The sequence below is a fragment of the Myripristis murdjan genome, chromosome 2, assembly GCF_902150065.1.
Source record: "Myripristis murdjan chromosome 2, fMyrMur1.1, whole genome shotgun sequence".
NCBI classification, from domain to species: domain Eukaryota; kingdom Metazoa; phylum Chordata; class Actinopteri; order Holocentriformes; family Holocentridae; genus Myripristis; species Myripristis murdjan.
In genome coordinates, this window is record NC_043981.1 from 19,845,901 (window position 1) to 19,871,525 (window position 25,625).

General features: G+C 43.2%; 1 protein-coding gene and 1 long non-coding RNA gene across 4 annotated transcripts in view; both read left to right on the forward strand.

The window, feature by feature from the left end:
* The window catches only part of glsa (glutaminase a), a 38,027-nt gene extending 19,316 nt beyond the window's left edge, over positions 1-18,711 (forward strand). The window contains exons 7-18 of the mRNA XM_030067903.1: positions 3,195-3,253; positions 7,920-7,952; positions 8,234-8,292; positions 8,718-8,784; positions 9,978-10,028; positions 10,217-10,393; positions 11,624-11,755; positions 12,096-12,188; positions 12,805-12,866; positions 14,316-14,392; positions 14,615-14,678; positions 16,017-18,711. Of these exons, the coding sequence (XP_029923763.1) occupies positions 3,195-3,253; positions 7,920-7,952; positions 8,234-8,292; positions 8,718-8,784; positions 9,978-10,028; positions 10,217-10,393; positions 11,624-11,755; positions 12,096-12,188; positions 12,805-12,866; positions 14,316-14,392; positions 14,615-14,678; positions 16,017-16,161 (1,019 nt within the window). The 3' untranslated portion in view covers positions 16,162-18,711. The remainder of the gene's footprint in view (positions 1-3,194; positions 3,254-7,919; positions 7,953-8,233; positions 8,293-8,717; positions 8,785-9,977; positions 10,029-10,216; positions 10,394-11,623; positions 11,756-12,095; positions 12,189-12,804; positions 12,867-14,315; positions 14,393-14,614; positions 14,679-16,016) is intronic.
* Positions 18,712-19,054: 343 nt separating this feature from the next.
* On the forward strand, positions 19,055-25,373 carry LOC115371109 (uncharacterized). Of its 3 annotated transcripts, none has more exons than XR_003929321.1 (7): positions 19,055-19,790; positions 21,911-21,986; positions 22,292-22,365; positions 22,503-22,546; positions 23,258-23,315; positions 24,368-24,481; positions 24,888-25,373. It is a non-coding gene; the product is annotated as an uncharacterized LOC115371109 (long non-coding RNA). The 3 variants fall into 3 exon arrangements; XR_003929322.1 differs by having other exon boundaries at positions 19,056-19,790; positions 22,524-22,546; XR_003929323.1 differs by lacking the exon at positions 22,503-22,546.
* The last annotated feature ends 252 nt before the right edge of the window (positions 25,374-25,625 follow it).

The window sequence follows — 25,625 nt, forward strand, 5'->3', positions numbered from 1 at the left end:
AAACTAGATTATGTATCAATTATTTATTTATTCATTTATTTATTTATTTGTCCAGACCAAATCCTCTTCAGCCTGAATAAAATATGTGACGACACTCTCTGCCCAGGAAACAGCAGAGAGAGCAACAACATAATTAGAGCAGAAGAACAAATATAATGTAGCACCATACATGTCAGACATGATGCAGCAGTTTGTTAGTGGCTCAGTCTGATTGGACGAGAGGCGCTCAGTGAGTGCTGATATACAGAATAACAGCACGCTGCTGTTTTACTGTTATTGTCACTAAATGAGTAAATCCTAATGTGTCGTGTCTTATTTCCGTTATTTGATGGAAGCTGTTTGTGGAAGTGTTGTATAAAAGCAGCATCACAGGAGAGCGAGCCGTCACTCTGAACATCAAACCTGTCAAACCAAATCTAACCGTCTGAAACCTGGATCAATGTCACGTTTCCTGTGTTTAAATTTAATTAACCCTTTGCAACCTGAGCAAACTGGCTTGATTTCTTCCAAAAAATGGAAACAAAGGCAGAGAGCAGCTGATCAAGACGTGACCCAAGAGAGAGAGAGAGTCAGAAAGTCTGTTAGAAAGTTGTGTAGACAGCAGGGAAAATGTCCATACCTGGTGTGAACGTGGGCGATGGGAGCCTGGAGCTCCTGGATGATGCGTCTCATCCGGTCGATGGTTTTCTGCAGCTCGGCGATCTTGTGGCTGCTGAGCCGCTCCTGGAGCTCCAGCTGGTCCTTGAGGCCCAGCATCTGTGCCTCTCTGGCCCGGTCTCTCTCCTCCAGCGAGGCCAGCTTCCTCTGTGGAGCCGGACGGAGCTGTGAGGAGCCCGTCCTCCTCTGGCCGTTCACCTCCTTCAGCGACATGCTTCTGCAGGCGATCACTTTGGAAATGAAAGTCCAGACGCACTCGCAGGTCCAGGTGTCTGCTGTGTGTCACAGAGGAGCTTTGTGACGGCGTTCTGATGCTCCTCTGTGACGACCGAGTCAGAATCGAACCTTCTGAGACCTCAAAGCAGGAAACTCTGTTTGTTTTCAAAAATATTTTAAAAAGTGCTGCTCTGGCCCACGGAAATGCATCTGTCTATCTCTTTCTTTATTTCCTGATATATATATATTTTTAAAACATTTTCTTACTTTTGTAAAGTAAAAATTTGTTTTTAAGTGTTTTTTTTTTTTTTTTTTTAATGTAGTTTAAATGCATAACGTTTTGTTTTGTGCTTTCCAAAAAAAGAAAAAAAATGCATCTCGGCCAAAGTAGTGATTTTTACATATGATTTAAAAGAAAGGAGTTTTTCTGTGCGCCAGTTAACCACCTCAGTTTCAGAGGACGTCGGAGTGTCTGTGGGAGTTTTGAGCCTTTGTGAGCTCAGACTCTGATGTTGGACCAGAGGGCCCGGCTCCCAGTCTGCGCTCTAGTAGTCCAGTCATTTTAGGCCAAAATTGGGGTCAACCTAGGACAAACTGCAAGAGAAGCAAACTCAACTGATTCTGTATCCTCAGTTTGTCCTGAGTGAGGGGGAAAAAAGTCCCAAGGAATCCCATTGGTGGAAAGTTTTGAAAATCACCTTTTTATGACCACATATTACCAAAAAACACTGTTTTTAACACACAGGGGAAAGGGGGTCAACATTTTACTTTCAGATATCACTATAAAAATTCACAAGTTGATGACACACACAAAGACAAGAAAAAAAGTCAATTACAAGTTCTTTGAATTATTCTGTTTACACATGCATATCACACATTATCTGATTTGATATGCGCTAATAAGGAATATAAGGAATAAATGATAGAAGAGACATTTAAACAGTGAATTAAAAGGTTACTATATATATAGTAACCTTTTAATTGAGGAATACAAAACTGAGGATACAAAATCAGTTGAGTTTGCTTCTCTTGCAGTTTGTCCTGGTTTTTTCATAAACTGACTGGACTATAGCTGATCCCAAAGGTGTTGGATGGGGTTGAGGTCGGGGCTCTGTGCGGGCCACTCCAGTTCTTCCACCCCAAACTCAGCCAGCCACGCCTTTATGGAGCTGCTCTGTGCACTGGGGCTCAGTCATGCTGGGACAGGAAAGGGCCTTCCTTCCTCAAACTGGTCCCACAGAGCTGGAAGCAGAGAATTGTCCAAAATGTCTTGATATGGATTTTTTGGCACAAAAAAGGTCAAATCTGAGGCTGGTGCATCCTGGTCCTCAGCAGCCTCAGCCCTGAAACGCCAGCGTGCGTTCAGCTGAACCTTCATGTCAAATAACAGATCGCTTCCTGCCGACACACACTGTCAACACGCAGGATATCAAACTTCAACACGCCGGCTAATCCACGGCAGAAATGAAGTTGTGTTGAAGGGGAGGATTTCTGAATGGAGGCTGGTGGAACAGCAGGAATGTTCCAGATGTTTGGGTTTATTTTTACACTTTGTTCTTGTGCTGTTGTGTAAGAGGATTAAAGCAGGGAGGGGAAGTGGCGTAACACTGGATACCTGCCCTGGCTCTGTGTGTGTGTGTGTGTGTGTGTGCTGGCTGGGTTATTACACACCTCATTATATTGATGTTCCCTCAGCTGATGATCCAGCAGAGCTTTGACCTCAGGCACCACGAGAGGCTCACATGGAAAAATTGCTGGATTTCTTTCCCTTTTTCTTTAATTTAATGATTTTACTTTGTAATTAAAAGTCAGACTCTCAAAGGTCGACTAATTTATTTTTGGTTTGTTTTGTAAAGTTCACTCCAGATTAACGTCCCAGAGGGTTTTACTTCTCTCCTTTTCGTCAGGAGGTTTAGATTGAATTTGTCTTGAGGGATTTTAGGGATTTGTGACATTTACCCTCTGAGTAAAAATCACTCTATTTCAGTTTTTTTTATTTTATTTTATTTATTTTATTGATTTAATTACATTTTTATTACTTAATTTATTTATTCATTTTTTCCCCTAGGGGCTAAATTTTTATTAAATATAATTACAATGGTTCTTGTAATTCGTATTATTTAATATGAAACGCATCATGATAATTAGTATGCAGTCTACAGATGTTAAACTTTTTTGCAGGTAATTTTTTTAGATATATGTTTAATCTGCTGGTGGTTTTGTTTTTGCAGTTTTGTGGGTAATTGTGTGTAATTTTCTTGTCATTTTAACTCCTCTATGTTTCGTGCTGACTGGTTTTGTTTTGTTGATGTTTGCTGCAGATAAACCCCACAACCCCATGGTGAACGCCGGCGCCATCGTCTGCACCTCCCTCATCAAGGTACGACTCATTTAAAAAAAAAAAAAAAACAAAACACGACGACGCTCAGACAAGCTGCTTTGTCAGAGTTCATTTCTGAAATGTTTTGTACCTTTTTTTATTTTTTAAAGCTGAAAAATGATTCCCTGAATTCATCAGTTAATATCTTTACTATCTAAAAAACCCAGATTGGAAAGGCTTTTTTATCATTATTATATAACTTATATAACCTGCTATTGTTTTTAAAGCACTATGTTCTGTTTTATTTTATTCAAACGGCTGCTGTTTAATTTCCCGTCGTGGCGTGTCGGGTCACCTGAGCAGCCAAGTGAGAATTAGTCTGAAGTGAAAAGTGATTATCATCCTGCAGAGAGCTTGTTTCTGCCAGATTACTGTATGCCAGGAGATTAAAAATTACAGATAATCATGCTGAAAGGGGATTAGGTTGAGCACAGCATCATGAGACATCCTGCACACACACACACACACACACACACACACACACACACACACACAGGCCGGTCATGGGGGTGGGGGTGGGGGTGCGGCGTCACAGCTTGAATCATGGGTAATCTGCTACCTGAACCAAGAGGCACAGTGTGTTTGCATCTCTTGTTGAGACGACCTTCGCTTCACCTTGAAGCCGTCAGGGAGCTGCTGCAGCGCCATCTGCTGGCCACAGAGACGAGTTTTATTTTGTAAAAAAAATAAGGAAGAAATCAGGCCATCAGAGGCTTGGAAGATCCTTCAGTAAAACAGGAACAATTCAGTTTCACTGTTTAATAAATTCAGTCAGAGAACGTCAGAGAGGAGAGTGTGTTTATATAAGGATGTTTTTTATTTTTATTTTATTTTATCTCTGTTGCTGTGACTCAGTTAAAGCAAAAACAAGAAAATCAACAAAATCAGGGGCCTGAAGAAGTCTGAAGATGTCTTAAATTCAATTATGCAAATATCAGCATACAAGTCATTCAATTTTCTTAAATCTGACATGGTGAGGTCTTCATTTCAGCATGAAACATTCGATTTAATTTCATGTATTCATGTATTTCTCTGTTATTCTTGGAGATGAGCTGGACTCACTTTATACCAACAGACAGAAATCTGAGACAGCCCTTAATAACGGACAAATAACAAACTGAGACAATGTTGTGTTCTTTCAAAACTCACTAAAATAAAATAAAAATATACAGAAATGATCTTGAGTTTCAGTCTCTCAGTCTTTTGTGAGCCAGCTGCCTCCACAAAGCGTCGGGTTTGGACTGGAACCTGCTCTGACAAACGCCCATTTCAGAATAAAAAACCTCCACTGAGAGCAGCAGACCCACTGGAGACTGAACTGAAAACAAACATGACAAACAAAACAAAAATATAAACTAATGGAACATGCAGAATGTGGACGAGCCTTTTATAAATGAAGATCTTGGTGCTTCTCGCTTTAATAATTTTGGGCTTGCACAGCCTATTTCATAATCCTGGTTTGCTCATGAAATTTTACTTTTGACATAAATCCAAAGTGTTTGAATATGTCTGGTAGCATTTCCTGGCTTTTGATTTATTAGTTAGATAACTGGAAGTGATTTAAAAATAAACTGGGATTTCAGAGAAAAAAATGTTACATGAAAATAGATGAATTTTTTGATTTTTAAAATATTTTGTTATCTCTGAAAGGGGTTTTTATGAGCTCCAGTCTTGTTTGTGTACATCAGATAGACGAGGCTCGGCTTCCCATCATCCATCACAGCCCAGCCAAGTTTCCCGCCTGCTGGTTATTACATCCTGACTCAGAAAAATCACATTTACTGCCACTATTTGCATTTATAACGGTGTCGGCCCATTGAAAAGACAAAAACAAGACATTTACAGGAACAAACAAAACTCCAGAAAAAAACTCAAAATCCAAACTTTAGCTCTCGCGGGTAATGATGTAGTTTCTGCTGCTGCCTTCACGTCACGTGGGAAAGAAAAAGAAAACACTCTCAAGACCGCAGCTGTTTTATTTATTTATTTAACCTTTATTTTAACTCACTGAGATTCAGAATCTGGCTCACAACGTAACCCTGTTCAAAATGGCAGAACACATTTAGCATGTTATAAATTATCAACAGCTGTTTGACCTCCATTCCTGTTAGCTTAGCATAAACACTTGAAGTCTATGGGAGTCGTTAGCCTGGCTCTCAGACGATCTTTAAATGTGGGAAACTTTCCGAGTGGCCGCTCAGTCCCGTGTGACGTGGAAGTGGCGTTTGATGCCCAACCAATCACAGCTGAGATCACTGTCGGTGAAGCTTGGCCTTGCTGTGTTCTGATTGGATGGTGGTGTCACCCGTTGCTGTAAATGGTAGAGGCAGGTGATGCTGTGACCTGGACTGTGCAGACGTGTGCAATGTGACTGTTGAAGGCTCGCTGTGTGGTTTTATGTGTTGTTGCATATTTTACAGCATTAGGATCTTTGGGAAATTATGACCACAGCAGCAGGTCAATGACGTTGGTAATTTTTTCCTTTTATTAATTCTTTTTCTCCCCCCTCCCATGTTGGTCTGGGTTTGTGACAAGCTTGAGCTCCACTTGGCTGTTTTTAGATCAGTGTTTTAAATGTCGTTGCTACTCTACTTTTCTCATGCATTCTGCAAACTGTTTATACGTCTGGATTATAAACAGTGCAGCAACGCCGGGTTTAACTCACATTCCATTCCCCCCCCGAGACAAGGCCTTTCTGTTGTTCCTGCTTTAGTTTTAGTTTATTTTCTGCCCCAGACCCGACATGGAGCTCTTTTCTTTTGCAGTTCGTACAAAAACAATCAGATGAATCAGATAAAAGCTTGGTCACGTCGGCTCAGCGGCCTGTAAAACTGAACTGTGCCTTCACACTGCCAACACCCACCCCGTGTGTTTAATGTTTATGTAATTAACAAGACAATTAATGTTTAGTTTCAGCTGGTTAACAAGAAATGTCAGCCTTACGATTTGCATTATTTACAGTTATAGTATTCACAGTAAATGTTACATGTCATGAGAAAATGGTAATGTTAAGAATTCAGTGTTACTATGGAGAATCTACTGAATGAATCTACAGACAGTGATGCTTTTATTTTGAAGTGGAAAGGAAGCTGCCCTATTTGAACTCCATTCATTGGAGTTAGTATTATTACATGAATGGGAGTTATTTCATTAACAGGAAGCTTGAACATTTTAGTTTCCAAAAGTACAATAACTGAGCTGATAATTAAACAACAATCAAACAAAAATCAAAATTTTATTCACCCAGTCGTAGATTTGCTGTTAATGATGATTAAACTGATAGTTACGACTGTGCCATGTATAGATTTACTGAAAAACATTTTGAGCACTGTCTTCTGTTCATTTGATTTTTTTTCAAAGACTTCTTGTCACATAATTACAACATTAATGGGATGAATGACATTAACACCCAGGTTTAAATCTCCAGTTTTCAAAAATGTAATAAATAAACTCATAACCAGTCAGCTGTGTAACTCCCATTAATGTAATAATTATCATGAAAACAGGAAAAAATTGTATTACAGTAATGATAGGTACCTGTTATTGTGTTTGTGTGTGCAGATTGTGATGATATTAGTGGTTTTTTACGTCGGTTAAAACAGTAAATACAGTTAATACAGTTAATATAGTAAATGCTGTTAAAACAGTAAACACAGTGACGGTTGTGGGCTCGTGTGTTTGTCGCAGTGTGAACTCGCAGCTCGTTCAGCCGCTGAGTTTACAGCCGAGCGGCAGCAGAGTGAACGCTCTGCTCAACGCCGTGGATAAAACTTAGCCGGCGGCTCTTTCCCGCTCTGCTCGGATAAATTCAGCTCTTTACAACTCCCAAGTCACCAAAACCACATTTACTCTGATAAACAAACCACAGACTCTAGTCCGTTTGGTTAGCTTGAGACGAAAAAAGAAAAAAAACAAACCCACTGAAATAACATCGGCATATTAGCGGCATCGTAGGGAGGACAAAAAAAATTAAGGAGCTGAGCGGCGGGGTGGTAAAACTCAAAACTCAGAATTTCTGAGATTAGATTCGTAAATTTAAGAGAAAAAAAACGTAAAAATGTTTGAGAAAAAAATTACAATTTTATAAAATGATAAAGTCACACTTTTACGAGAAAAAAAAACAATTTCTGAGATTAAAGTTGAAAATTAATGAGAGAAAAAAAACAAATTTACAAAAAAAAAAAGAGCAGAATTTGATGAGGTCCTTTGATGAGGTTTTTTTCTTGCAAATTTGCCGTTTTAATCTCACAAAGTTTCTGTGAATATAACGCCCCCTCCCATAGTTTTGTTCCCTACAGTGACTCTAATTAGCCGTTGTACTCAACTAGCAACAGAATTTTGTACATTTTCGTTTAAACTTTCCTGAGTGGATTAACAGTTTTGTTTTGTTTTGTTTTGTTTTGTTTTTTTAATTTCCCCTCTTCCATCTGTAATTCTAATTCATTCGATGTCATGAGTGGAATGGCCTTTTTCACTGGGACCCGTAACGCAGCTGCTGTGGATTTCACTGTTAAAGGTAGTCGGTAACGTAGACGCCCTGCACTGTTTGTCCTGTAGACGCAGACGTTGGTGTGGCGAGGGCGACCTCTAGTGGCGGCCGCACCGTCACCTCGTCAGTCTGCCCGCCGCGTTTTTCACACCTGTGATTCTTGTGTTTGTGTTTCAGCAAGGAGCGAGCAACGCCGAGAAATTTGACTACGTGAGTATCGCTGAGTTCATTTTCAAATACAGGAGAACGCTTACTTTACTCATTTTATACATTATTTACAACTGATTTAACAAAAACAAAAAAAAAAACTTTCATTACTGTTCCTGCAAAATTGAAATATGTTCATTCATTTGGGAAGAAAAAAAACATCATTATGCATTTTTTTCAAAGGTCTTAGCTTGCCTATATGACAATCCTCCTTCATTAATGCTTTGAAATTATTGATTTTTACTGAATTTGCTGGTGGATCCTGTCTTCTTGTGGCGCTGCAGGTCATGAACTTCATGAACAAACTGGCGGGGAACGAGTACGTCGGCTTCAGCAACGCAACGTGAGTCCAACCGCGCGGCAGCATTCACAAACATGAGTCATTCATGTTTATCAAAACTAAATAAGACTCTGGCATATCTGCTCACGAGGAGGTCAAGAGGTCACATGTGAGGCGTTGAAGATGTGATTGAATGTAAATGTTTTGTAGTGTTATGGTTATGATCATGAGGTCGTCCTGAGCGGTGTGTTTATAGCAGCAGCCTGATGTAATAAAAAGAGTCGGTTTTGGTGTGTAAAGAAATAAATCAGGGAGTTCAGGCTCAGTTGAGGCCCGGGCGTGTTCGGTTCAGTTTAAATAACAGATCTTAAATATTTATGTGGCTGTGTGATAAAGCGCTCGGGGCAGGAGGGAGGTTTTCTAAACAAAGTTGAAGAGGAGGTCAGTGAGCGTCTCTAACTCCTCCTCACTCCTCCCCTCCGCCGCAGCTTCCAGTCGGAGCGCGAGTCTGGAGACAGGAACTTCGCCATCGGATACTACCTGAAGGAGAAGAAGGTAAGAGGCTCATTTCCCCTCAGATCAGCCAGAGGAGGAGAGGAAGGTGTGACTCTGTGATGTGAAGCTCCTCCTCCTCCTCCTCCTCCTCCTCCTCCTCCTCAGTGAGCTCAGGTTGAGGATGAAGAGTTCCAGCTGCACAGTTTGAGAAACTCCCAGATGGAAACCAGATTCTGCAGATCTGCAGCGTGAGCTCACTAGTTATACTCAGCCTCCCAGAATGCATTGCTTCTCTTCAGCCCGTGCGATGGCGGCGGCGGCGTGCAGATGTCGCATCAGAGCCGTGATGCTGTGACCTGAAGCTGCTCACATCACATGAACCTCCTGGCAGCAGCGCCGCTCCGACACTACAGAGGACGGCACACATCCTGCCTTCAAAATAAAAGCACCGCTCCGTGTTATAATGTATTCAACAAGCGAACAACAGGAAGTGTGCTTTTGGCGAGCTGGAGAGCCGTTTGGCGTCTGAAAACATCAGAGCAAAATTCCAAACAGGCGTTATCTGGATAAACTGATCACATATTGATAATCCACATGCCTGAATTTTTAAAATGTTATATTTAATATTAACAGTGCAGCTTTTAGAGTCTGGTGTAAAGGCGCTGGTCGGTGTGAAGTGCATGCTGGGATACTTGGCGGTGTATTTTGGAAGGCTGATGCTGTGAGTCGGCAGGCAGGAGGACATTACAGCACGGGGTTTGTCTTGTTATGTTGGTTCAAGTTCAAACCGACCAATCACAAGCCAGCCGAGGTGTCACATGGTCGCTCACCTCGGGTGGGATTCATGTCAAAATCTTCTCAAAGGGGCCGTTAAAGGTTCATTTCACTCCTTCTCTTTCTTTTTCTTCTGCTTCTTGTTTCGTTTATTTCTCCGTCCCATCCTCTGCTCCTGCTTCATCTCTTCTTCTGCATCTTTTGTTTTGCTCTTTTTCTCCTTCCATTTTTTCTTCTTCTGTTTTTTCTTGTTTCTTCCACTGTTTCTTCTTCTTTCTGCTTCTTCTACTTTTTCTTTTGCTCCTTCTTCTCCCTCTATGCCGATGACTCGTTGCTGTGTATAAATGTGAGTGATATCTTTGCAGCTGTGTGTGTGTGTGTGTAGCTGTGTGTGTGTGTGTGTGTGTGTGTGTGTGTGTGTGTGTGTGTGCGCAGTGTTGTGTGTGTTCAGCCTGCACAGTCTGGTTGTTCTGTTCTAGTGTTTTCCAGAGGGGACGGACATGACCTCCATCCTGGACTTCTACTTCCAGGTAAAACATGAACAAAACGTTTTGAAAAAGGCCTGGAAAATTGTTTTTGAATGTAAATTTCAAACTTGCTGTTGATACTGTAGCTGCAGTTTCATTTCAAAATAAGAGCCACGGGAAATCAGTATTGTGACATAACATGACAAGTATGAAGGAACAACAGCGCTCACTGTCACTTCCTGTTCCTGCAGCTGTGCTCCATCGAGGTGACCTGCGAGAGCGCCAGCGTCATGGCGGCGACCCTGGCCAACGGCGGCTTCTGTCCAATCACAGGAGAGCGCGTGCTGAGCCCCGAGGCGGTGCGCAACACGCTGAGCCTCATGCACTCCTGCGGCATGTACGACTTCTCCGGGCAGTTCGCCTTCCACGTCAGTACCTCGTTAAGAAAACCTCATTAAGAAAACCTCGTTAAGAAAACCTCGTTAAGACACCCACTCAACAGCCAACCCCAGTCATCTGAAACCAAGCCAATAATCTGAAACCAAGATAATAATCTGACCAAAAAATCCAAAAAAACACCAGGCTGCACTGATCCACTGGATTTCATTTGGTGACATTTAGAGCTGCAGTTAACATTTACTGTCATTATTGATCAATATATTGATTTTCCATCGAGTCAAAAAGAGTTTAATCCCCCAGTTTGAGTTGGAGGCACTTTAAAGATTTTAATAGCAAGAAAAATATTTGTAAGACATCACTGCAACTGGAATCCTGAACTCAAAGTGTCACATTAAATTGATTTATTTTCTTAGTATTTTTTTTTTTAATTTTGTATTTATTTTTTAATCGAATTTTTAGTATTTTGTATTGTATCCCTGAATTTTTATGCATTTATTTATTTTACTATTTGTTAGTATTGCACAGTTTTTTTGTATGTCATATTGTAGGCTGCACTCTGCATTTGTATAATTTATTCATTGATTTAATTTTACTTATTTTATTTTATTATTATTTTTTTTTTTACAAAGATAGACGTGTGTGTTTGTTAATGGCTCAGTGAGGTCAAAGACAGATGTACACCCTGGACAGTGAGGTTGAATTTGACCAGCAGCTGAAAAAAAATATAAATATTAATTTAATTCAGATCTGAACAGAGAAGGAAGACAGTCTGAGCGTCTCAGTGAAGCTCAGTGTTTCACTTAATAACTGACTAAAACAATAAATCTATTATCCGAATTATAATTATTATTGTGTAAATTGTGCTTCGTATCTTGCTATCCACTTTGCTGCTGTGATGCGTGAAATTTCCCCACAGTGGGACTAATAAAGGAATATCTTATCTTATCTTATCTTATAAATTATAACATTTCTATTGATCCACGGATGAAAGAATGTTTTTTTTTTTTATCTCAGAATTTTTGATTGTTTTACTTAGTTTTTTTGTTGTTTTGTTGTTTTTGTTTTAATTGTGGATCACTGTTTTAGTGTCATATGTCCAGTTATTTTACTTATTTATTACTTGATTTTTTGCATGGAGATTAGCGCCTTCTGGGAGCAGACAGGGATCCAAATAAAAAAAACATGAAGAAAGAATAATGAATGTGTGTGTGTGTGTGTGTGTGTGTGTGTGTGTGTGTGTGTGTGTGTCCTCCTCTCAGGTGGGTCTGCCGGCCAAGTCGGGCGTGGCCGGCGGGATCCTGCTGGTTGTGCCGAACGTCATGGGCATCATGTGCTGGTCGCCGCCCCTCGACAAGCTGGGCAACAGCGTCCGGGGCATCCAGTTCTGCACGGTACACACACACACACACACACACACACACACACACACACACACTGCGGCTTCCAGTAACTCTCACCGTCTCACTTCTTTTAATATTGTTGTTTGTTCTGTTAAAGCATTTTATCACCAAAAACGGTTGTTAGTGATGAGAGGTGAGCAGGTGAGCGTGTTGTGGTCATGTTGCCTCATAAACACAACATTAAAGCCAGCTTTTTTTTACTGTCTCAGCTTTTTTTTTTTTTTTTTTTTACTGCTCGATGCTGTGAACGGGCAGCAGCTGGAGCCGCAGCGTCGGACATGTTCTCTGAATCTCTAAATCATGATTTAATATGGATTTTTTTCCTGTGCAGGACCTGGTGTCTCTGTGTAACTTCCACAACTACGACAACCTGAGGCACTTTGCCAAGAAGCTGGACCCTCGCAGGGAGGGAGGAGACCAGAGGGTGAGCCGCCTCCTCCTCCTCCTCCTCCTCCTCCTCATCTTCACCTCCACCTTTCTCTTTTATCTTCTCGATGCTCGTATGTGCAGCGGGTCCTTACGCTCGCTCGCTCTTTTCAAATTCAAGGTCTCAGTCGTTTACAAACTCAGTTAAATATAGACTTTATTTTTCTCAGTCAGAGTAGAAAAGCTTCAGCTCGACTCTGTTTCCCCGTCAAAACCCCAAACAGAGAATACAGATATTAATAAGTGTGACCATGTTGGCCTGAACAGTGAACAGCACAGCGGCTTCTCCTCCTCTCATATTTACTTTTCTGCTTCATTTGGAGCCTAAAAATATTCACTCACTGTTTAAAAAGATGTTAAATGTGACTCACTGAAGTGTGCAGGTGGCTCATTTTGACCTGCAGCGCCACCTGGTGGACGATGACGGGACTGAGGGTTGATGAAAACCCCCTCCCCATCAGAAACTTTAACTTTCTGAAAACTGAAATGAGCTTCCAGGTTGTTGTGTTGACTTGATTTGATTGATTTAGTTTAAAGTTCCTCTCCTCTGGTTGTTGTGGCTCTGACTGGATGTGAAGCTGCGGAGCCTCAAGCTGCTTCCTGTTGTGTTGCAGGTCAAGTCGGTCATCAACCTGCTGTTTGCTGCCTACACCGGAGACGTCTCAGCGCTGAGGAGGTACACACACCCCGCGCCTCCTCCTCACGCCTCCTCCTGCCTCCTCTCAGCTCCTCTCAGTTCCTCCTGCCTCCCCTCAGCTCCTCCTCCTGCCTCCCCTCAGCTCCTCCTGCCTCCTCTCAGCTCCTCTCAGCTCCTCCTGCCTCCCCTCCTCTCCTCCTGCCTCCTGCCTCCTCTCAGCTCCTCTCAGCTCCTCCTGCCTCCCCTCAGCTCCTCCTCTCCTCCTGCCTCCTCTCAGCTCCTCCTCCTGCCTCGCCTCAGCTCCTCCTCTCCTCCTGCCTCCCCTCAGCTCCTCCTCTCCTCCTGCCTCCCCTCAGCTCCTCCTGCCTCCCCTCCTCTCCTCCTGCCTCCCCTCAGCTCCTCGCGCCTCCTCCTGCCTCCTCTCAGCTCCTCCTCTCCTCCTGCCTCCCCTCAGCTCCTCCTGCCTCCCCTCAGCTCCTCCTGCCTCCTTTCAGCTTCTCCTCCTGCCTCCCCTCCTCTCCTCCTGCCTCCTCACACCTCCTCTCCTCTCCTCCCACTTCCTCTCAGCTCCTCCTCTTCTCCTGCCTCCTCTCAGCTCCTCTCACCTCCTCACGCCTCCTCTCCTCTCCTCCTGCCTCCCCTCAGCTCCTCCTCTCCTCCTGCCTCCTCTCAGCTCCTCCTCTCCTCCTGCCTCCCCTCAGCTCCTCCTCTCCTCCTGCCTCCTCTCAGCTCCTCCTCCTGCCTCCTCTCAGCTCCTCCTCTCCTCCTGCCTCCCCTCAGCTCCTCCATGAGTTGTGTTAAACTGACTGTTGGTGTTTGTTCTGAGTCGGAGCAGAAAAATGTTCCAGTAACACAGAGTTTATTTACAGTTTATTACATATATATATACTGTGTGTGTGTGTGTGTGTGTGTGTGTGTGTGTGTGTGTGCGTGTGTGTGTGCATCCCACCTCAATCACACAGGCAAAAGTTGCTGCTTCATATTAGAAGCTGTCCATCAGGGCGCCCTCTAGTGGCTGACTGTGGAGAGACAGTCTTTCCTTTCTCTCCCACTAATCCTAATCCTAATCCTAACCCTAAACCTGTCAGATTTTAAAAAATGAAAAAAAAGAAGAAAAAAAATAGAAATACCCAAAACACGAAACAAACAAAAAAACTTGGTGAGCCAGTGGGAGGCTTTTATTGTGAAGCAGCTTCAGGAAATGCTGTGATGACACGTGAGGTGGTTTTAAACAGCCAGGTGTGTTTTTTGTGTTCGGCCTTTAAACAGATTATAATCTGTACCCTCGTCATGCCTCCCGTTTGCATGTTTGTGTTTTTCGGAGCGAATGGGAGTGAAGTTCTTTTAACGCATCAGGGCGCCGTGACTCTGACCTTTGACCTCCTCCCCGCCGGACGATGTTAGGAGAGCCGTCCTGCTGTAATCTGTAATCTGTAATCTGAGTGTGACGTGTGTGTGTGTGTGTGTGTGTGTGTTGTGTGGCTGCAGGTTTGCGTTGTCCTCCATGGACATGGAGCAGCGGGACTACGACTCGAGGACGGCGCTGCACGTGGCGGCCGCTGAAGGTGAGACACACACAACCACACGAAACACCTGTGCAGGTGTGCCCCACCCTCTGCCCAGTGCATGCTGGGATACGCTCCTGCAGGGGAACACAGAATGAAAAATTAAATTCATAAAACACCGACATGTCGTCACATTTATACCAGGCTGACCGTGTGTGTGTGTGTGTGTGTGTGTGTGTGTGTGTGTGTGTGTGTGTGTGTGTGTGTGTGTGTGTGTTCCAGGACATGCGGAGGTGGTGCGCTTCCTGCTGGAGGCCTGTAAAGTCAACCCGGTTCCCAGAGACAGGTAACATTCACCACACACACACACACACACACACACACACACACACACACACACACACACACACACACACACACACACACACACACACACACGTCTCCACTCTGTTTACAGTCTGATTTTGTCCAGACATGTCAGCTGTTTGGTAACCATGGTAACTGGGGTTAGGACCTGCTTCAGGAAAACAGTCATTACAGACAGAGAGAGAGAGACAAACAGACAGACAGACAGACAGACAGACAGACAGACAGACAGATGAACAGAGAGAGACAGACAGAGAGACAGACAGACAGACACAGACAGAGAGACAGACAGACAGAGAGACAGACAGGCAGGCAGACAGAGAGACAGACAGACAGGCAGGCAGACAGACAGGCAGGCAGACAGACAGAGAGACAGACAGACAGAGAGACAGACAGACAGACAGAGAGACAGACAGACAGGCAGGCAGACAGACAGGCAGGCAGACAGACAGAGAGACAGACAGACAGAGAGACAGACAGACATACAGAGAGACAGACAGACAGGCAGGCAGACAGACAGAGAGACAGACAGACAGAGAGACAGACAGGTCAGGGTTCCTGTCTTGCCCTCTTGGGGAAACGTCTGACACCAGCAGCTTCCTAAATGTGACTCTGCTAAACTGAGGAGAAGTGATAAAGGAATATTGCAACATTTTGGGTGAAATCTCCCTTTTCCCCACGTCCCCAGACTGAGACCAGATGTTGGACCCTGGTGGCTCAGCTCCTATGGGTAGCATTTCCTGTTAGCTTAGCATAAAGACTTGAAGTGTATGGGAGTGGTTAGCCTGTCTCTGTGTGGTTCACACAGCAGGTCAGGTGGATCTGAAAGTGATTTGTTCACTCTGAGGGAATCCTGCTGATCCAACATGGCTGCTTTAGGGTCATTAGGAACAAAATCAGAGAAAATGAAGCAAAAGATCAAACTGTGACACAGCAGCCTCTGAGGGAGGTGGTTTGATGGAAGAACCCAACAAATCACAGCCCGGGGGCGGAGCCTGAATCGACCAATGAGGGTTTTATCATCAAACCACGACACGCAGCTCCTCCTGCCATAAGAATCGAGACAGTAAATACATTTTGTTGGTTCTGTAAAATAATAAAAGAGCAGCCGTTTGAATTAAAGCAGTTTACTGACACGACAGAGCGACTGAACTCTCATCCTGTTAGGTTTTATTTGTTTTGAGCCAGGTCGAACCCACATCACCATGGTTACCAAACAGCTGAGACGGGACAGACTCTGGTTAAGATTTGAGTTTGTAGAAGGTTCCCTCAGTGAGGCGGTTCTGGGTTCTGACAGCTCGCTGTGTGGTTCCTCCAGGTGGGGGAACACGCCCATGGACGAGGCCGTGCACTTCGGCCACCACGACGTGGTGACCATCCTCAGAGATTACCACACGCAGTACAGCCCTCAGGCCAGCGGGCCCAAGGAGAACGCAGAGCAGAACCTGGACGGGATGCTCTGAGAGAAACCCCTCAAATCAGTCCGGACGGTGTACAGCCACAGAAAAACCCTTAAAATAACCTCGACCATATACTCTGGAAGAAATCCCTCAAATCAACATGGACAGCACACTCCGAAATCAAATCCCTTAAAACCACCTGGACAATAAGTGATCTCTTTAACCAAAAGAAACCCCTTCCAGAAATCCCCTAAACCAACATGGACGGTCTGTTCTGAGAGGAAATCCCTTAAAACAACCTCGACCGGACCTTCTGGAAGAAATCCCTCAAATCAACACTCCGAAATCAAATCCCTTAAAAAACCTGGATCATCGACTCTGAAAGCAATCTCCTTAACTAACACAATGAAACAAACCCCTTAAAGAAATCCCTTAAAACCACCTGGATAATCTGTGATGACAGGAATCCTTTAAGAAAACCTCTTAAAGCTTTCTGGATTGTGTCCCATGAAGCACATCCCTTAAACCAACTGGACTGTAAAGTAGAGAAAAACCCCTTAACAGTTTGTGTGATCCCCTGATCCCAAAACCCCTGAACTGTGTGGGCAGGAGGGAGGGGGGCTTTCCCCTCACGTCTCTGTTTTTACCCTCACCGCTCCGAGTTAAAGGTGTTTTGTCGTGCGGGCGGGACGTGACGGCCAGCCACCAGTTGGATTCTGGGTAAATCTGTCTTCGATCTGCCACCGCAGAATCCACCGGCGGGATCTGGAGAGAAACTCAAGAATCAGGAGTCCGACGTCTCGCCGTGTTCCTCACTTTGTGCAGCTCCTCCTCCTCGTCTTCATCACCACGTGGTGGAATGTATCCCCGCCCCCTCCCCGACTGCAGAACACACTTTGGTGTGTGTGTGTGTGTGTGAGTGTGTGTAAACCTGGATATTTATTTATCTATTTAAGATAAGCTACATGAAGGTAGTGTGTATATTAATGTGTCAGTAGGACTGTAGTGTCCAGGTGTTCAGGTGTTCAGGTGTGTCGTTGTCGTCGTGTCGCGTGGCGTCAAACCTCCGGCTGCAGTTTGTTTTTGTTTTTTTAAAGCGAGACGGCGGTTCAGGTTTGAAGTCTTTGGTTTGTTGCGTACGAAGAGCGTTCTCACAGCCGCCGTTGGTGCATCTTTTTCACTCCCAAGACGGATTTTTTCTTTCTGTTACATCTTATTTTTGTTATTATTGTTTATCTGTTTGTTGTTTTTGTAAAGTGATGAACTCGTGTAGCCGCGTCAGCCAAACCCGCTCCGATTCGCCGAGTCCAACGTCAGTCTCGACATATCAGCCCCGACACTGCCGACGAGACTGAGACACGACGTTCACCAGCTCCGCAAACTTTATTCAACACGTCACCGCCGACAACGCAAAACAGGCGGGAAAAATAAACCTTTTCTTTTTTTGTTTTTGATTTTTTTGTTTTGTTTTGTTTTGCCTTGGGTCAAAGAGTCGCGCTCAGTGAGAAAATCCACGTTTGATAATCAGTTGAATCAAATTATGAAAAGTTGGTCATCACGACTCGTAAACCTCTGTTGACCTTCACGAGGGACCAGAAGAACCACGACGACACGGACGGTGGCCTGCGAGGGACACGGCGACCGCAGAGGAGCAGGTTTATGAATTAATGCAAAACGAGACTGGAATTTTTTAAAAGAGCTGCTCGTCTTTGGGATGAAATGAGGTTTGAAATCCAGGAATCACAGCCAGTGGTGATCATGATATTTTGTGCTACACAGAAAAACAAATTGTGCTTTTTGTCCTGAAAACGTATTTATTAGTGGAGTAAAAAAAAAAACAAAACTCCCAGTTCCGCGGCGAGCTGGGCGATCTGACCAGCGAATCACACGAGCCGCCTGGGCGTCTCCCGGCGCCGAGCGGCTCTCTGATTGGCTCAGGTGGAAACAGATCGACCCGACGTCGACGGAGCTTCACTGACGGTTTTTAAAAAGTCGTGCAGGAAAATATTTCATACTTGAAAAGTTATGCAGGTCAACTGTTTTCTTCTTGTTTTATTTTTAGTTTAGTTTTGTGTGTTTGTAGCCTGTTGAAGTGAGTGCCGTTGTTTAAGAAAAAAAAATGAATAAAAAAAAAAAAAACACCTAAATATTCATGTGATTTATGCAATTCAGAATCCAAATTGTGTTGAATAAAGCGCAGCAGGTCACTTTCCTCATGTTTGCTGCGTTGGGATCAACTCATTTACAATTTTTAAAGTTTCATTGGGATCGTTAATTTACAGTCATTTCAGTTATAAATTTTAACTTTGATTGAAAATTTTCCAGAAGCAAAAAAAACAAATCGTACAAATTGCAATATGTGAAGAAACGATCAGCAATAGTTCAGTGATGACGGCGTGATCAGGTGGGCGATGATGAGTTTGGTGAAATGAATTGATCCTGAGCGGCCGAGGTGACCGGGCTCGGCGTCGGCCCAAAGTTTTTCTGAATGTACCGTGTTTGGTGTAGCTCTGTTTCTTCTCGTTGTGTTTGAAAACCGCTTCAGCTCTCATGTCAGTAACTGCAAATATTTATTCACACATAAAACGTTCAATAAAGCTTCAGAGTGTACTCGCTGTTGGTTGGTTGGTTTGTTTGTTTGTTTCTTGGTGAGGTGTCATATTCCTAGAAAAAAAAAAAAAACAACCTCAGAATTCCCAAGATTAAAGTCGTAGATTTTCAGGAAAACAATTCAAATTTGTGAGAGAAAAGAAAACCAAGACAATTCTGAGATTCTGAGACAAAGAATCAGAAAAATTCAACATTGGACAAATGTAAACAAATCCACTGAAATTACTACGGCGTGTCAGGGCCTCTGTAGGGCGGAAGAAAAACTTTTAAAACTGAGATTACAAAGGCAAACAAAGTTTACATTCATCAGAATCAGGATTTGAAAATACAGGTTAATAAAATCACTTTTGGATTGGCTGAAAATCCTGTCAATCAAACTCTTGATCCCTAAGGGTCTTTTGATTGGTTTTCTGTTGGCGCAGGGGCGGGGCTTACGGTCTGACGTCATCCACAGTGTTTGTAGCTGAGGTGACAGGAAAATGTCGTGGACGAGGAGACGCCAGCGGAGGATGAAAAAGCCAAAATTTCACAAACAGACGGAGAATTGTCACCGGAAGATGTTTGGAAAAGATATTTAAAGGTTGTTGGTTCCAGCTGGAGCCAGACAGAACCGGCAGCAACCCGCGAAGATACCGTCGCTACCGCCGTTTGTTTAGCGACGTTAGCCGTTAGCCGCTAGCTAGGCGACGTTAGCCGTTAGCCGTTAGTTTAGCGACGTTAGCTTCGTTAGCCGTTAGCTTCAGCTTCGTTAGCCGCTAGCTAGGCGACGTTAGCCGTTAGCTTCGTTAGCCGTTAGCTTAGCAACATTAGCCCCGACAGCCCGGCGGCTCCGGGCCCAGCGGCTTCCCGACACAAGAGCCACAGCCGGGGGAGGAGGAGCCAGCCAGGCCCGGCCCACCTGTCTCTCCTCCATCTTCCAGCAGCGCCCCGCAGGTGGAGACGGAGACGGAGGGCGATGTGCGGGCTGACGGGGCTCAAACGCTGCCGGAGGCCGGAATAAAGCAGCAGATGTCCCGGCAGCAGAGCGACGCCACAGACACCTGGAGAGGCTTCCTCTCTCTCGGGAGGAGCCGCGGCCACAGGTGAGCCGCCGCACCTCACAGCCGATCCCGGATCAGAGGAGTGTTGACTGACATTCATTCATTCATTCATTCATTGTTATTTATTCCGTTCATGAAAATGCACAGTAATAAAATTAGTACAAAAAAAAATCACATCACATATTTCAGATTGATGCTTTTCATGATTAGAAAGGAGCAGAGAGAAGAATATAATTGAAGAGTTCATTTGCAAAAACAGATATCTCCATTTGAATTTATTAAATCTTTTCAAACTCTTTTGAATTTTATTACAATTTACTTTATATTTATTTCTATTTTTTATATGTTTATTTAGCCTGGCATAATGTTTATTATCCTAAATCATGCTTTGTTTGTGTGTGTGTCCTCCAAGCAGTATCAGTGAAACATTTGTATTGATTTTAAGGATGGCTTTTATCTGTTTTTGCAAATGAACTCTTCAATTCTTATTTTTGTCTGCCCCTTACTGGAACACAAGGAATCCTAGATGGGCCGTCGTCTCCACTTACCCTTTGCTCGTCATTGACTGCAGCCTTGATTACAACAACTTAAAGCAAAATAACATCATCAAGGAGCTTTAATCCCTTTGCTCTGTTGTGGGGAAGAAGTCAGTTCACTGAAGTATCACGATCCTTTTTTTTTTTTTTTTTTTTTTAAATGTTTTGATGATGTTAGCTATTTCATTGTAGTGAGATATATATATTTTTTTTTCATACTTGATGTCACTGTATAAAATGACCTGTAGTGACCTCTAGGAGAATCACAGCCTCATCAGGCCGTTCAGAGGAGCTCCACACATTTCCACAGTGGAGGATAACAGGAGAGTTCAGAAAACAAAACATACATTAAATTGTTATTGACCCAAAGAACATATTGAATCAGCATGCAAGTATTGTGATAGTATTGAGTCAGTCTGTAGTGTGTGTGTGTGTGTGTGTGTGTGGACCATTTTAAATAGACATCACTTTAAAAAACAATTCTCCAGGCCTGGAAAAACAAAGTGTGTATGTGGCATGTAGACACACATCTTTATGTCCTGATTCGATACTGTCACAATACTTAGGTACCGATTCTCAAGTCATGTGACTCGATGTTCTGATTTATTGTGACTTTTGATTTTTGAATCCTCCTCTAGTTTGTGTCTGTAAAGTTTGATGAGGCTGTGATTCTCCTAGAGGTCACTAGAGGTCATTTTCTCCAGCGACGTCCAGTTGGACAAAAGTCTCTGCCTGCAGTGAAATGGCTGCTATGGGGGCCAACATCATCACACAGGAATCAAATGTGGCTCATTGAATCCACAAGAGTCTCAGCTTTCCAGTCAAAGCCAACTGATGCAGCTCCAAGACTGTTTAGGCCCCAGTCTGCACACACACACCATTTTACAACAGGCCACAAGAACACATGTGGACTGCAGGCTTTGGGGCCCAAACTGCATGGGATTAGCAGAAGGTGGGCGTGTCTGCAGAGGGGAGAGAACCCATTTTCATTCACACAGCTGGAGGTCAGAGGTCACATGAGCAAGGCATTATGGGAGCGTTCATGTCAAATTGTTGCCGAAAGAAATTGTGTTATTTTGCCTCCAAAATAAGATGTGAGCAGTTTGGGATCATGATGTTCCTTTTTTTTTTTCTTGTTTCCATCAAAACGAGGCTGCATGATGTGGACGAAACTCATACCTGATATTGAGGCCAGGTGTCTCCATAGCAACACCGTATACGATAGGGCTTAAGCATTCTTTAATGAAACAGCATCATGATACCAGCTGGATGTAGAAAATGCAGTTACTTCATAATGTATTTGATTGATCAGAGCAGAATCTTCAGTAAACCCGTGCAGGTACAGTGAGTGTAGATTCAGACTAATGACTGAAATATTAAATTAAAAAAAGAAAGCATGACTGTGGTCCCAAACCCAAAGTGAGCAGCGTGTGGTTTCCACAGCCGACAGCAGAGCAGCTCCTTCAGTCTCTGTCTCAGTCCAGCCTCATGTCACCGTCACAGGATGGATGACAGGATTCTTAATTCACCATTAATGATCATTAATTCTGCTAATTAGTGTTGAAGTGAGTGCAGACGAGGCGGATTGAAATCAACTTTATTGACAGACTCTGCTTTGTGTTTCAGTCGTGTGGCGCCGCTGAGGGAGGTGTAGAGCGACTCGCAGCACGTCACGCTGAACAACAAGCAGAGAGGATGCTGGGTAAGCACAGCTCTCACTTTGAACTGTGAGCCTTTAAAGGGCCATCCCAGGGAGTTTTAGTGTAAAATCTCCAGAATGTGTTGTGATGTTTGTGTGTGCACGGCGCCATCTTGTGGACCTGCTGTGACAGTGCACTTCAGTAACACCAAGGAAAATGAAGTTGTGGTGAGACGGCAGAGCTGGAGAGGCTCAAAGTGTCTCTGGGAGCGTTTTTCCAACATGGCAGCTCTGAAGCAGCAGACTCAGACACAGACGGACACACAGACTGAAAACTGGACTAACAGCAGCTCTTTTTCCCTCTCTAGTATTTGAATTCTGCTGCTGGCGGCATCGCCGGGGCGTTCATCCACCAGAAGCACCAACACACCGTCAGACCAGCGTGAGTGCTGCTCTTCTTCTCTGCTTTTGTTCAACAGTGTGAATTTATCCACTGACATGTGACAGGAACCATGCAGCTGAACTGTTGATGCATTTATTATCATGTGAAGATGATTTTCTGCTGTTGGTCTCCTCCAGGCTGCGGGGACACGACTCCAGAACTCACCTCCACATCAGTAACGGTATCGTCTTTTTTTATTCATGCCCTTTACTTTCATGTTGATGTGTGACATCATCAGACAGAGACGAGAGCCCAGACCTCACAGCCTTTTATTCTGTTCATCAGCTTCACTGGAAATAGTCCAAACACTGCCAGAGTGTTTGACCGTCAGGCTTCAGTGTCAGATTAACAGCAGCAACACGTGTGGGGATTATAGAAGCAGTTGGATTTATTCAGATTAAATCAATAAATAAAACATCCATCCATCCATCCATCCATCCATCCATCCGTACGCAGCAGGAGGTCCACATGTCAGTCACCGCCACAGCTTCCTTCCAAACTAACATCATCTTTTTTTAGTCTTTATGAATCTGGTTGGTGTTTGTCAGGTGAGCTCACACTGCCACCTGGTGGTGTGTGTGCTGATGACATCACAGCTGCTGCTGCTCTTCTCACCTTGAGAACCTGATGCACCAACACACACACACACACACTAACAGCCGCAGCAAAACACACGACACTTTAGTGTTGGTGATGAACTTTGACACAAACACACGACTGCAGTCCCAGCTCTTCAATCTCATACTAACTAGCAGTACTAGTAGTGGTAGTAGTAGTACTAGTAGTAGTAGTAGTAATAGTGGTGGTACTAGCAGCAGCAGTCTGTAGTACTTTGTTGACACTGAGGTGTGTGATGATGATGATGATGAAGCTGCGTTGCGTTTCCTCTCAGTGATGGAGCTGCAGCCTGGAGTCATCCTGCTGCTCTGCCCCCTGCAGGCCAGTCTGAGGTACTGCAGCGCACACACACACACACACACACACACACACACACACACACACACACACACACACAGCAGTCTCAGTGACTTCATAAAAAAAACCCCAATCATTTATAGAAATATGTTTATATGTAATAATAACTGGGCAGTTTGTTTTCTACAGTGATTAATTAGCACATTTGAACTTCAATAATTAGTGGTAATAACAGTAATAATGGTAATTTTTCATTGTTAACACTTAACAGTTTCTTTATTTAATCATGTTGTAGTTTAAGGTAATTAACAAATATTATACACAATAATGAATGTGTTAACCTGAATAATTAGTAGTAATAATAGCATAAACATTTATTGTTAACGTAGTTTCTTCATTTGTTATAATTTAATGTAACTAACAAATTCAATACACAATAAAAACAAATACTTAACCCTTGAATGACCCTTCAAAAAAAATACATCCATGACCCTTCAAGTGGACAAAAATGTCCATTTTCTAGAAAGTGACCACCAAAAGGTCACAGGGGGGTGATTTTTGGCAAGGGGGGGTAATTTTGGGTTAAATTTGAAAATCCCAACTTTCAGCATGACATTTTTGTCCACGAAGGGTCATGGATAGGTTAAAAATGCATTACAGGGTCAAATAATGGATTTTTTTGCTGAAAGTTGAGATTTTGAAATTTCACCCAGAATGACACCCCCTCACCAAAAATCAACTCTGGTGAGGATGGTGATTGTCTGTGAGGGAGTTTTGAATTTAGAAAATGGACAAAAACGTCCAGGGGTCACACGAGGGTTAAACAATAATGAAAGTTTTAATATTTAGTCATTAATGCAATAATTTACAAAAATAATGACTGTAAACAGTTTCTAACAGGACAGTAATGATTTCATTCATGCAAACGTTTAATATTTTATTAATATCAATCATTTTTCTCTGTTTATTTAGAGCCTCATGTCACCGTCACAGGATGGATGACAGAAACAACTTTATTGACAGTGCATGTTGAAAGTGACACGTGTTGTTAAATGACATCATGATGACATCATCACTCCCCCTCCAGGTGTGCAGCAGAGCAGCAGCCGGACTCTGACCAGGAAGTCCATCCTGCTGACGACGGGCAGGACGACGCCATCGGACCATCAGAACGTCTGCCAGGAGCTGCAGGGCCGACACTGTGAGTGAGAGAGGGGAGGGAGGGAAGAGAAGAGGGGACGGAGAGTAGAGGAGGGAGAGAAGAGAGTAGAGGAGGGAGAGAAGGAACAGAAGAGAGTAGAGGAGGAGGGAGAGAAGGGAGGGAAGAGAATAGAGGAGGGGAGGGAGGGAAGAGAATAGAGGAGGGAGAGAAGGGAGGGAAGAGAATAGAGGAGGGAGAGAAGGGAGGGAAGAGAATAGAGGAGGGAGAGAAGGGAGGGAAGAGAAGAGAATAGAGGAGGGAGAGAAGGGAGGGAAGAGAAGAGAGTAGAAGAGGGAGGGAAGAGAAGAGAGTAGAAGAGGGAGAGTAGAGCAGAGCAGCCTCCAGTGACTCTGCATGTTCATGTCTGTTCTCTGTAAATGTACAAACTCCTTTCTGTGTTTCAGAGACACCAACACGTCCTGACTGGCTGCTTACCCAGCATGCTCTCTGCCTGCTGGTCACTCCTCTGCCGCTCTTCAGCGACGCCACACGACTGAAACACAAAGCAGCAGAGAGACAGTCAATAAAGCTGATTTCAATCCGCCTTGTCTGCACTCACTTCAACACTAATTAGCAGAATTAATGATCATTTATGGTGAATTAAGAATCCTGTCATCCATCCTGTGCCGGTGACATGAGGCTCTAATAAACAGAGAAAAATGAATAGTAACATTGATATTAATAAAATATTAAACATTTACATGAATGAAATCATTACTGTCCTGTTAGAAACTGTTTACAGTCGTTTGTAAATGATTGCATTAATGACTAAATATAAAAACTTTCATTATTGTATTTGTTTTTATTGTGTATTGAATTTGTTAGTTACATTAAATTATAACAAATGAAGAAACTAAAGTGTTAACAATAAATGTTTATGCTATTATTACTACTAATTATTAACACATTCATTATTGTGTATAATATTTGTTAATTACCTTAAACTACAACATGATTAAATAAAGAAACTGTTAAGTGTTAACAATGAAAAATTACCATTATTACTGTTATTACCACTAATTATTGAAGTTCAAATGTGCTAATTAATCACTGTAGAAAACAAACTGCCCAGTTATTATTACATATAAACATATTTCTATAAATGGAGGTTTTTTTATGAAGACACAGAGACTGGTGTGTGTGT